Below are 13,979 nucleotides of genomic sequence, written 5' to 3'. Positions count from 1 at the left end.
CAGTGTTGTTTTCTTTTCAAAATTTGACGGGAAATCTTGGTACAAATACTGCCAATGTTAGTATTTATGTTTGAGAAAATGCCATTTACAAGCCTAAGATTAAGAGTTTAAAAAAGTATTCTGCTTAACCTCATGTGGTTCAACTTTAATGTCCTGATAGTATAACGTTTCCAATTTGCAATTTCTGTACGTGCTTGGTTTTCAGGCAGGTGAATTTTGAGACTGAAATATTTGCAATGGTTCAAATGCTGATTGGAATTCTGATCTTTACTTAGGGAAAGTTTCACTTGCTGACACGACAATTGTGAGTGTTGTCACTCTGAGAATCGAAAGAAAATCTGTTTCTTTTTTTCTGATTCAGTGACTGAGTGTGTGTGTGTGTGACTTATAATTTTAAAAAATCATGACTTGATGGCTCTTTGCTAGACACAGTGTTTTAGAAGAGTGACTCTAAAGCATTTGGCCTTGGTGTCTTTATGCTCTTGTAAATTGCCTAGAGGTAGAAAACAGCCTAAATTAGTTTTTGTTGTCATTCCCACGCATGTTTAAACCATTTTACACCAGGCTGTGCACAGTAGCACATGCTTGTAATCCTAGGATTTTGGGAGACCACGGCGGGCAGATAACTGAAGGTCATGAGTCCCAGACCAACCTGGTCAACATAGTGAAACCCCATGTCTACTAAAAATAACAAAAAATTGCCAGTTGCAGTGGTGGGTGCCTGTAATCTCAGCTACTCTGTAGGCTTAGGCAGGAGAATCACTTGAACATAGGAAGCAGAATTTGCAGTGAGCGGAGATCGTGCCACTCCAGCCTTGCTAACAGAGTGAGACTGCATGTCAAAAAGCGACAAACAAACCAAAAAAACAAAAAACAACAAACAAACAAAAAAACAGAAATTCACAGCATATGTGTGTGGTTATAGACTATGTGTAGAATTTGTTTTCATGTCTTAAATTTTCAATAAATAGTTGTACCCTGTACGTATTTTATTGGAACTTCCTTTCTTTTTACTTTTCTTATATTTTAGATCTACTCAATACAGTTAGCTCTGCTTTGATTTAAGGCTCCATATTTTGTGAATTTAACTCTAAAGCACATTTAATTAGTCTGTCTTTCATAGCCACTAAAAGTCAACATCAAATGACAGCTTATATCAGAGAGCTTTTATTGAAGTCGGAGTATTTACTGCTTCAACTAATGTTAGAAATTAAAATGAAAATATTTAAAATACAGGAATGCATTTTAAATATTTATGTTTTGGGGATGGAGTTTCACTTTTTCACCCAGGCTGGAGTGCAATGGTGTGATCTTACCTCACTACCACCTCTGCCTCCTGGACTCAAGTGATTCTCCTACATCTTCCTCCGAGTACAAATACTCATTTGTAAACCAGTCACTAGAAAAGCAAATGTTATTACTGTGATTAGCTTAGAATAATGATTTCTCATTTTGTAGATGAGGTGGGAGTAATGGAATAATAAATATATAAATAAACTTGTGTTTCTGCTGTAAGAAAGAAAAAATAATTTCTATGCATTGGAAGCCAGCAATGTTTTCTGCAGGGATTCATTAGAATTGTTTGAGCAGGGGAGTCCCAAGATTAGATTTAAGTGTCAGAGCATTCTGTCATGGTATAAACCAGCAATTGGCAAACTTTTCTTGCAAAGAGCCAAACAGGAAATATGTTAGGTGATGTGGTCTCTATCACAGCTTTTCAACTCTGCCATTGTAGCATTAAAGTAGTCATAGATAATGTGTGAAGAAATAGGCATGATTTTACTCCAATAAAACTTCATCTAAAATCCGTTTGGTAAGCTGAATTTGGAATTTCATAACCATGGGTTGTGGAATACAGCTGTTTGCATTATGTCCCTTAATTGAGCCTGTGATACTGAGGCTCCACTACCTTTAAGCAACTTTTTCAACACTTTTATATACTGTTTCTGTTGTGCTGATAACTGTTGTTCCATGATGAAACCCTAGCCTGAACTATTTCCCCTGAACTTGGAAATCCTGAGCGGGTACCATTGACTTACTTACTCACTGACTGTGCAGTCCTTTTCACCTTCATTTTCGAGGCGTCCATCACAATTATTTTGCAGCATTCATCTTGTGGGGCACCACCTGCTGGGTCCATCCCAGGGACCCTGAACTAGGGATGGATGAGAGATGTACACTGAAACAGATGTTTTGCCTGTCAGTGCGGCTAAGGGGCTCTGCTGCCTGAGTGTGCATTGTTGGCCTCGATAAGCCTGCAAAGTTTGCATTTATTTGGTACAGAATAAATGACAAACATCTTGAGTATACATCACTAGAAGGTAATTAACATTGCTAACCCCCGGTACAAAGCAATCATGTACCCTCGGATGATCAAAGTTTTGTCTTAGGACCACATGAGTAAACAAGGTATTTAGATAAACTCCTCCACATTCCCTAGATATTTCCTCTATTGCTAGCAACTGAAAGTAAAGAGGATTAGGCTACTTTCAGCCAAATCATTTACTGGCCACTGGCTTTCCCAGAAGGTTTGTGTCTATTTCCTAAAACTATCTTTATAATTTTTCTAACCACTTTGTCTGATCCCCTATAGGTAGGGTTTCTTTTTCCCTGTGAAAGCCATCAGTTAAGGGGCTATGTCTAACTAGGAAATATAAATATAAAATAAATAAGTTTGTATTTCCAGTGGCAATGAAAAGATAAAGCAAATGCATAAAAGAGGTACAGTTAATATGATTTAGTGATTATTGAGTTTAAAAAGCTAGGGGAGAGAAAAAATCTCAGGTCATGCAAAAGTTTCCACATGGGGAATGCTCATGGGGAAGGAGTAGGAAATTGTCAGGTCAACAGAAAAGTGCAAAGAGTCATGGGACAGACCAACAGTTTTCTTTACATATAGAGTTCAATGAAACTCTCCTGTGGGATATTTTCAGTAGGTAATTGGATTACAAGTATTTCTAGCTGGAGATAGAACTCTGGTTGAAGATGTAGGCTTGGAATAATTTCATTATAATTATTAGGCAAAGCCACAGATCTCAATGAGCTTATCCATGATGCAGAAGATGTAGAATAGGAAGAAAGCCATTGACAAAATCCTGGGAGTATCAACATTTCACAGAGTCACAGGACTTGGTAATGGAGACTGAGCAGTGGCTAATGAAAAGTAGGAGAGGAGTCGGAGAAAATGATGTTGCTAATTTCTTTTAAGTGTGAGAATTTCAAGCAGTAAGATTATAACTGAAAAGTCAATTGGATTTAACTTACAAGTTCTGCAGTGGCAGTCTGTTCGAAATAATTATTTTAGAGTTGTTAGGTATACTGTTAATGTTGTTAATATTTCTGGTGTCCAAGAAGAAATCTCCCAAGATCCTACCTAAGTTTTTGCAACTAAAGCAGGATACATACACAGGGTCTGGGAAACTGTCTAGACTGGGGAGTACACGTGCCAGCGTTTTTCCAGAATTGTCAAAACCTAAGGGTCATGTGTGAGGAAAAGTGTTGTCTTTTTTATTTGCTTCTTGTGGAGAGTGGAGATCTGTATTGTTTTTTTTTCTCTCTCTCATTCTCTCTCTCTCTCTCTCTCTCTCACACACACACACACACACACACACACACACGCACAAGTATGGTAAGATGATCTTCGGTGTCCATGGATTACTCAATATCCATGGTATTTTCTAAGACACCCATTGAATGTCTGAAACTGTGGATAGTATGGAACCCTATACATCCGTGCTTTTTTTTTTTTTGTATACGTGCATATTTATGATAAAGTTTAATTCATAAATTAGGCACAGTGAGAGATTAACAATAACTCATAATAAAATAAAACAATAACAATATATTGTAATCAAAGTTAGGTGAATATGGTCTCTCAAAGTGTCTTGTATTGTACTCACCCTTCTTTTTTATGTGATGACTGTGAGATGTTATAATGCCTATGTGATGAGATGAAGTCAGGTGAAGGAGTTATGTGGTGTTAGGCTACTATTAATTTCTGGCTATCTGACTACATAGAAATAAGTGGATCATCTGCTTCATGTGATGGTGGATCATTGAGCCATGATAATGTTGATGGCTGGGATTCAGGAACAGATCATTTTGATGACTAATGGGCAGATAGCATATACAAGAAATGATTCATGACCTGGTGAGATGGAACAGGATGTCTTAATATTTCATCATACTCCTTAGAATGACATGTTATTTAGGACTTATGATTTGTATATTTCTGGAATTCCCCATTTAATATTTTTGGACTATGGTTGACCATGAGTAACTGAAATCACAGAAATCAAAGAGACCCAGATTTGCAACTGGTGTGTGAGGGCAGTCTCATGAGACTGAGCCCTCAGTCTGTGAGATCTGAGACTATTTCTAGATAGACAGTGTTGGAATTAAATAGAGGACAACCAGCTGTCTTTTGCTACAGAATTAATGGCTTATTTGTCGGTGGAGAAAATCCTCCACACATTTGGTCACAGATGTCTTCTGTTTTAATGATTGTGGTGTGAGAGCAGAGGGAAATCATGTTGTGTGTGTTTCTTTCTACACTTAGAGCAAGTAGGAGAGACTACTGTATACTCTGTTCAAACTGCTTCTAGTTCATTTGTCTAGGAATTATACTTTCTAAGGTTGACACTGTCCACTTATACTAATTCTGCTAATAATACAGTTTTTGTCAGTCTTATAGGGTTCTGTTTGGATTACAACTATTGTACACTGTAGTTCACTTGCAGAGATCAAATTGTGATAAATTCTATTTTTCCTTGCATTTGAGAACTATAAAGGAAGGGAAAAAAACATTTTTAATGCATTAATTTTCTACCAATAGTATACTTCATAATAATTTTACTATAGTCTCAATGTATGGTCCCAAAGGAATGCTTTATAACAAATCATCTGAGTCTTTGTAACAAAGCGTCAGAGTATTATGCTTTTTAAACCAAGACCTGAATCATGCACGAAAGTGTGCATTATTCTTTTAAATTAAGTTGAAGTCTCGCGATGTCTCCCAGGCTGCTTTCAGACTCCTGGGCTCCTCAGATGATCCTCCTGCCTCACCTTCCCAAGTAGCTGGGATTACAGGCATGTGCCATCATGCCCTCTTATGTTTTTAACATTCTGTATTTTTATTTATATTTGTTTATTTAATATATTTTACTTTTTTTTTCTTTAATAGTGGATGTGAGTTCTGTAGAGCCTATATCCAGGTAAGACTTTGCAGTTTTTTTAAATACATATGTTAACTGAGAGAATATAGAGAAAAGAAATCACTATCTACTGAGTATTCTACTCTGGTTTAGACAACATATTATGTGCTTAATATTTACCATCTCACATAGTCATCACACAGCTTTGCAAAGCATCTGTGCTACTATCACCTACTTTGTATTAATCAGGCAAATGTGGTTCAGAGAGGTTGATTAATTGACCTACGATTTCATAGCTAAAAGGTAGCTGACCCTTGAGTTTGCCATCTGCTTTCCTTGCTCCCAAATCCCTTCTCTTTCCCCTCAGCATAGATTGATGGATACCTGTGGATCCATCAATCAAGGCACAGGTCTAGATGGGATCAGTTCAAAAGGTTATATTTTGTTATATGTTAACTCTTTTTAGAGATTTCCCTTAGAACGCTGGTTAATCCAAGACTTTGTTATAACATGTTTAACAGTTAAAGTGATAACCAGTTCCTTGTTTTTATCATCAAAGTTTTTAGAGCAGATCTTACTTAGCTGTGACCACAAGGCATAGGTTTTTATTTCATAAGGAAGACCAGGTAAATCCTATAGATGAATTATTTTACTTTTAGTGGAGAATATCTATATATAGATATATTATGTTAATAATATTTAGAGGCTATATCTTATAGAATTCTCTATTTACTGACTTCTTAGTTTAGTTTTTCTTCAAAGCAGTACCCTGCCTAGTTGCATGCACTCTTCATTTTTTTTCTAGAGTCTTTTCTCTTCTTCCATGACTTATTTATAATCTTTTCCTGATTACTTTCTTCTCTCATTTCCTTGGTGTTCTTTTCTTCTGTAATTTTTTTCCTTTCTGCCAGTCCCATTTTTCTATAGCTAAAATTAAAGCACATGGAATTTTAGGATTTTAAAGACTCTTGGAGACTAATCAAAATACTTTCAATGTAAACCTGTATTTAATATCCTGGAAAAATGGTTGTTCAGATGGAGAATCTGAAACTCAAAGTGACTTATTTAAATATACGAGGTATCAGAAGTAATATTTAAACTCATTTCAAAGCCCATTACTCTTGTTTTTATGTCATCATGTACGTGAGTGTTTGAATAATAGATAGGAAAGGGAATGGATCTAATTAAACAAATGGAAAATGATAAGAATGGAATTAGCTGGAGAACCCAGTAGAAGTAGATAAGAATGGAATTATCAGGGAAAGGCCAAATTTGAAGTGAAACAATCCCAGGATTGGTAGGAGTAAGGGTTTTACGAAAGAGATCGGAATATTGGATCTTATGACAAGTTTGGTGAAGACAAATTAGAGGAACAAAAACACAGATGACATTGGGAGTTATGTAGAAAGGCATACTAAAATAGGGTTCAAAAGAAGTCCTGAATAGTTTGCTGCTTTTTTGCTTGTTTAATTGGAGGAATGGACAAACTTCAAGCTTTTTACTGAAAGATTTAAAATTTAAAAAAAAAAAAGCCACTGGGAAAAGTCTCCACAATCAGATAGAAATGTTCTATTCTGTTCTTTTACCCCAAATTTCACAGGAGTGGCTTAAAGCCCCTCGAGTGCTAGGGGATTGAAGGTTGCTGAATTACATAGATCTGTGGCTCAAGGCAGGTGTCCCCTCCCCTTTGCCTCTTTTTCCAGGCCTCTGATGTGCTACTCATGTACATGTAAAGCAGGGGTAAGATTGGCTGTCAAATAAGTCATGGAGCTTCAGCTGGGTTTTTGGTAACATGCTTACGCTGGAGGTGAATGACTGACTGAGACTCCATTTAGTTGTTTTTCAGGAACAGGTAAATACAGAGCTTCTTGGTTGGTCATTGAGTTTATCTTTTCAGTAATCTGTGCCTTGATGAGCAGAATATTTAAAGGTTGGAGACTGCCATGAAGTCCTGCAGAAGAAAGATCTGGAAGTGGGAGAAATTTTCACTGTATATAGTGACTTCCACTTCCAGATCTTTCTCTCTGTGTACATATAGTACTTAGAGAAATCCAACTATCAGGACTCAGTTTTTCTAGCAGACTCTCTCCTTGGGTATAAGTACCTACGAAGATTTTTAAGGCTTTGCTAGTTTATGTAGATCTGAACAAGGAAGGACAAGTATAAAATAAGTAGTTCGATTTTATTATTTTTAATGTTTCAATTTTTGTGAGAAAAATATTCCCAATAACAAATATACATTTGTAATTTGCAATTTGTAGGTTCAGCTTTTCAACATTTCAAATATTTCAGGGGACTCTCTGTAGTGTTTTAGGGTGAAGGGAATCTACAGGGCCTTTTTTTTTTTTTGAGCCTTTTTTAAAAAGGCTCTGTCGGGCCTTTTAAAGTGGTTTTTATGCTTAAAAACAAAGAATGTCATTTTCCAGTGACACAGATTAGTCTTTGAATCAGAGATAGACAATGGATAAGGGACAAGGTAACTGTATCTTTCTTCCTCATTTTAGGTTATCAAGTTTGTTCCAGTTTAGATATCAAAAGTTAAGTCAGTCATTAAGTATATTTTCAGTTCATCATAGAGGACAGTTCGTGAGGACGAATTAGACTCAGGGTATGCCAATTATATTGGCAGTCACTATTTTTTGTAAAACTAAGAGTGAGTGTTCATTGAATGTTATAGGTTAGGGAGGTAGAGTCAAATATAGGTAAATAAAATCTTGTTTAAAAACAGAGAGCATATTTTAATTATACCGAGAAACATGATTTAATATATCGAGGACTGATCTTTCCCCAGATTTTGTTTTTTGTTCTCATTTTTTGGAGTGAGCACTAAGATATGAACTAGCAGATTTCCTTTTTAAATATATGAGTTTGCTCATTTTTATTGTATCTTTTTTCTCTAGTCTTTTTGGCAAACTGACTACTGAAAATTCACAGTCTCCAAAAGTTGAGGAAGACTTTAATCTTGCTACCAAGGTAAAATAGTCTCTTGTTAAGTTGATTTTCTCAGTTGGAATCTAGTTCTGTATAGTATTTACCTTTCATGTTTAACAGTGGTGTATCATTATTTCATGTTGATAATATAAAGTTGGTCAGATGAAAACATTTTATAGAAATATGAGTAGTTGATTTAAACAGTTTTGTTTTTGTTTTTGTTTTTGTTTTTGTTTTTTACTTCAGTAAATAACAAATGATTGGTAAACACTTTCAGGGTGTGAGGGCCAAAAAATGGAATGGACTGGAAAATGCACAGTGACAGGAACGTTATGTTAGAAAAAACTTTTCCACAATAGAGAATATATAAAATCTGGTAAAGGTTTATTTGCATAAGTAAACTTACTGTGACTTTTAAAATTATTCTATTGTAACTTAAAAATAAACCCCTCATGCTTAAATTTATCTTTAATGGATCCAGTTACTCACTATAGTAATCAAAGAATCTCTCTGATAAAGTTCAGTTCCGAAGCTGTGCCACATCACATATAGGTTTTTTTGGCAGATATTAGTTTGATTTCATGTAGTTTTTAGGAGAGAGCTTTTTCTCAGTTTCTCTTCCTGGTTCTTTAGTAAGACCAAAATAATATTAGAAATTGTGAAAATTTATTTGGGCATAGTGGTGCATGCCTGTGGTTCCAGCTACCAAGGAGGCTGATGCAGGAGGATTCCTTGAACCCAAGAGTTTGAGACCAGTGTGGGCAACATAGCGAGACCTTATCTCTAATTTTAAAAATCATGGTAGAAACTTAGAAATGTAAATTCTCTTTCTCAGAATCTGTATTATTAAGGCATGCCAGTGTGTTTTCTAAGTTATTTCATTAAAAATATACTTTAAATTCTTCAACTAAATGAAGAATGCAGGTTTTACCCCAAGTAAATGACCAATTCTGGAGCAGAGACTCTTAATAAGCATATGGTAAGATTTTAATTTCAGAGTATTTAAACTGCAGTTTTTAAATATATTGTTCAAAGATCTTTGATCCCATTTGAAAATTTTAAATTTCAGAAGATTTTGTATTTAGGTATTTAAATAATCATTTTGAAGCTCTTGCCTCACTATGAGATACTGCAGGTTAGAAAACACTTGTGTGCATCCTAGTGTACCCAGAATACAGTCTTGCCTGTAAAAAGCATTTTAAGAGGTTTTCATTGTGAATAAATAAGCAGACAAATGAATTTTTATGTAATGGAATATTATAAGTAAGATAATATGCATAATATATCTTATAATTAGATCTAATGCGTTTCTGAAATATGACTTAAATTTACATTTTAGTATTTAGAATGCATAAATTCACATGCATTGTCTTGAGAAAATATGTCTTAAATAAGAAGAACAATAAATCAGAGATATGTAGTAAATAGGAAAGACGTTTACACTATGTTTTCTAGTATCTTCCAATGGAGTTTAGATTTAAAAAGTTTTAATATATTTTAGTCTCAATTCATGGTTTTGTTTGTTTGTTTGTTTGAGATGGAGTCTTGCTCTGTCATGCGGGCTGGAGTGCAGTGGCGCAATCTCGACTTACTGCAACCTTCACCTTCTTGGTTCAAGCAGTTCTCCTACCTCAGCCTCCCGTGTAGCTGGGACAGCAGGCACATGGCACCATGCCTAGCTAATTTTTGTATTTTTAGTAGAGACAGGGTGATGGTCTTGATCTCTTGACCTCATGATCCAATCTCCTCGGCCTCCCAAAGTCCTGGGATTACAGGCGTGAACCACCGCTCCCAGCCGAAACTCATGTTCTATTAAGAATATCTTTTCAAGGAGTACATTATTCTAAAATTCTGATTACCAATACTTTCTTCAGGTGAAAAGTTTATGAAATATTCCTTTTTAAATTTTTTCTCTCTCTGTAGTAAGAATGTTCTCGCTTTTAAGTATTGGCTGAAGATCATGTTTAACTAATTGTCTTATTATATAATATTAAAATTAAAATCTTTCTTACACAAATATTAACAAAATAACTAATTGTAGTGTAAATACCGATCAGTAATATTATTAACAAAAGTATGTATTTTGTGTATTTCATCACATGTCTTATATAGTAGCTGTTTTTCCTTTTCTTTCATGACTGAAGCTCATACTTGATTGACTGATCATGTCTCTTGTTTGTTTCTCCCTCCTCCGTCACCTTTTTAAAAATGATTTACCGCAGACATTTTTCTCACAGAATACATTTCTTCAGTGTCTGCTTTTGAGGGCATCTCTGTCTCAATTCTTAGCATATTTATTTACAAGTTTCTATTTAGTTGCTATGTATGATTTTCATTAATCAATCACGCCCCCCCCATGATTTATTCTTTTTTTCTCTGTTTCGTGGAAGAATCAGAATTTATACAATTATTTATACTTAGCATTTTGCCACACGGAATACGAACGACCTATACCACTTCAATGCAAACTCAGTTAAATAAGGTACTATTAAAAACTAAACTCTCACATTTTTCCACACAAGAGGTAATTAATACAACTGTAAATTGTGAAGAGATATTTCAAAATATAATGTGTAATTTTTAAATTTTAATTATTTCTATAATACTACAAACTGTGTAAGAGTACGTTTTTGTCCTAGATTATTTTGGTTAAAAAATAATCTAATGGATACCACCATGTTTGTATAATAATAAATTAGATGAAGGGGATGATAGGAATTAATTGGTTGAAGAAGGGTAAGATAAACATAGAGATTACATGAGACAGGATGAGACAGATTCTTATAAAAACACAGCAAAAATTGTGGATTAAATGAGAGCAGGAACTCTCTAGAATAAAAGATAGGATATAAATTATTTAAAATAAAAATTAAGAAAACATTGCCAGCTAATAAAATATAGTTCAGGTGTCCTTGAGTGACTTATAGCAGATTTTAACAAAAAGCCGACAGAAAATATAAGGACGAGTATAGGTAAGAGCAATTTGTTGTACACTTTGAAATACCTAGCAGGGAATAATTTGAATGTTTCTAACATAAAAGAAAAATAAATACTTAAGGTGATTAATATCTCAATTATTCTGATTTGATTATGCGAATGTATTAAATGATAACATACACCCACAAAACAAGTACATTTATAGTGTGTCAAAAAAAATTATAAACAAGGAACAAAAGTTTAATTTTTACTTCTTTTAGTAACTTTATGTTTTATATTTAATCTAGTCATACTTACAATAATGCAGAATGCAAAGTGAAATCTGTTTTAGGCCTTGTTAGCTTTATTGTGAATTACTACGTTTTGATTCTTTAGCTTCTGGTTTTAAGATTTCTAACTTAATATTTGATGTATTCTTAGATTATTTAACTAATTTATCTTACTCTTTGATATAACCTTGGTAGCTGTTTTGAATATTTTTGATAATAGAGTATAAATAAATAAGCATTTTATTTAAGCTTGTTATTAAAATTAAATTTTCTGATCATATGAACAAGGGTCTTAATCTGTATATCTTAAAAGAGAAAAATCACTTTTAAGCTACAAAACTCTCAACGAAATAAATGTAGAAATTATTAATCTCTAGGAATATTCTGACATCTTTTGCTCATAATATCTGTATGTAATGGTATTATATGCACACATCAACTGAATGTAATCAATATTTGTGAATTTTTTTAAGGTAAAGTACATATTATAAAATGATATGTAAGGGAAGATTGTTAACATAGTAAACAAACTTATCATTGGAAGAATACTTTTTACTCTTAAAACTATCTCTTGCAATGGGGATATTTTATATTCTTTCCAGGAAGCTTTATTAACTTTAGTCTTCATAACTATTACACCTTGCACATATATTTGTTTGTTTCTAAAACTCAGGAATCCTGTCGACTTGAATTTTTTTAGTTTCTTTCTTCACTTCTCCTGTGACTACTGAATCCTGCTTGACAATCATAGATACATGTAAAAACTATGAAATCTTCAACTTGAATAATTATTGCTTAATGTTTTTTATATAAGATATTTCTTCCAATTTTAAACTACCATCTTATATGGTGTCAATAGGCAATTTGACTGAATATTATATTGTTTACAGGAACATAAGAAAAGCATGTGATTTTAAACCAGGGTTTCACATTTCTATCTCACTTTATAGTAGTACTTAAAAATGCCTCATAATTCTATGGGTAAGTATTTCTCTTGTACAATTAGAAATAATACCACACATCTACAGCCATCTGATCTTTGACAAACCTGAGAGAAATAAGATGTGGGGAAAGGATTCCCTATTTAATAAATGGTGCTGGGAAAATTGGCTAGCCATAAGTAGAAAGCTGAAACTGGATCCTTTCCTTACTCCTTATACAAAAATTAATTCAAGATGGATTAGAGACTTAAATGTTAGACCTAATACCATAAAAACCCTAGAAGAAAACCTAGGTAGTACCATTCAGGACATAGGCATGGGCAAAGACTTCATGTCTAAAACACCAAAAGCAACGGCAGCAAAAGCCAAAATTGACAAATGGGATCCAATTAAACTAAAGAGCTTCTGCACAGCAAAAGAAACTACCATCAGAGTGAATAGGCAACCTTCAGAATGGGAGAACATTTTTGCAATCTACTCATCTGACAAAGGGCTAATATCCAGAACCTACAAAGAACTCAAACAAATTTACAAGAAAAAAACAAACAACCCCATCAAAAAGTGGGCAAAGGATATGAACAGACATTTCTCAAAAGAAGACATTCATACAGCCAACAGACACATGAAAAAATGCTCATCATCACTGGCCATCAGAGAAATGCAAAACCACAATGAGATACCATCTCACACCAGTTAGAATGGCGATCATTAAAAAGTCAGGAAACAACAGGTGCTGGAGAGGATGTGGAGAAATAGGAACACTTTTACACTGTTGGTGGGATTGTAAACTAGTTCAACCATTGTGGAAAACAGTGTGGTGATTCCTCAAGGATCTAGAACTAGAAGTACCATATGACCCAGCCATCCCATTACTGGGTATATACCCAAAGGATTATAAATCATGCTGCTATAAAGGCACATGCACACGTATGTTTATTGTGGCACTATTCACAATAGCAAAGACTTGGAATCAACCCAAATGTCCATCAGTGACAGACTGGATTAAGAAAATGTGGCACATATACACCATGGAATACTATGCAGCCATAAAAAAGGATGAGTTTGTGCCCTTTGTAGGGGCATGGATGCAGCTGGAAGCCATCATTCTTAGCAAACTATCACAAGAACAGAAAACCAAACACCGCATATTCTCACTCATAGGTGGGAACTGAACAATGAGATCACTTGGACTCGGGAAGGGGAACATCCCACACCAGGGCCTATCATGGGGAGGGGAGAGGGGGGAGGGATTGCATTGGGAGTTATACCTAATGTAAATGACGAGTTGATGGGTGCTGATGAGTTGATGGGTGCAGCACACCAACATGGCACAAGTATACATATGTAACAAACCTGCAAGTTATGCACATGTACCCTAGAACTTAAAGTATAATAATAATAATTAATAAATAAAAATAAATAAAAAATCAAAAATAAAAAAGAAAAAAAAATTGCAAGGTTTTTATAAAGGTCGTTTTGTAGAATCTTGTTTTAAAATTAAATGTTTTCATTCAATTCAAAGATGCATATTGCAATAATATTTCAGAAATATTTACCTATATAAATAAAATTATATTCTTGAAATAAATTTGAAAATATATAACTGAGAGATTTAAACCCATGTTTTTCTCTCTCCCTTTGATTTCATTTTCAAAATTTCAGCAGTCTGCATAGATCTGTGTTAATTCTACCCATTTACTCTATCTTACAAATATTTATTTTCTCATCACTATGTAATTTTCCTCATG

At 34.2% G+C, this 13,979-nt stretch overlaps 1 protein-coding gene across 1 annotated transcript in view; it reads left to right on the top strand.

Moving 5' to 3' along the window:
* The window catches only part of LOC105463238 (ankyrin repeat domain-containing protein 30B), a 189,337-nt gene that overhangs the window by 131,303 nt on the left and 44,055 nt on the right, over positions 1-13,979 (top strand). Inside the window, 2 exon segments of the mRNA XM_071070132.1 lie at positions 5,183-5,213; positions 8,054-8,126. Coding sequence (XP_070926233.1) covers positions 5,183-5,213; positions 8,054-8,126 — 104 coding nt within the window.

This window comes from Macaca nemestrina, chromosome 9 (assembly GCF_043159975.1).
Source record: "Macaca nemestrina isolate mMacNem1 chromosome 9, mMacNem.hap1, whole genome shotgun sequence".
Taxonomy (NCBI): Eukaryota; Metazoa; Chordata; class Mammalia; order Primates; family Cercopithecidae; genus Macaca; species Macaca nemestrina.
The sequence above is the reverse complement of the archived record's forward strand: the minus strand, read 5'-3'. Positions and strand labels throughout refer to the sequence as shown.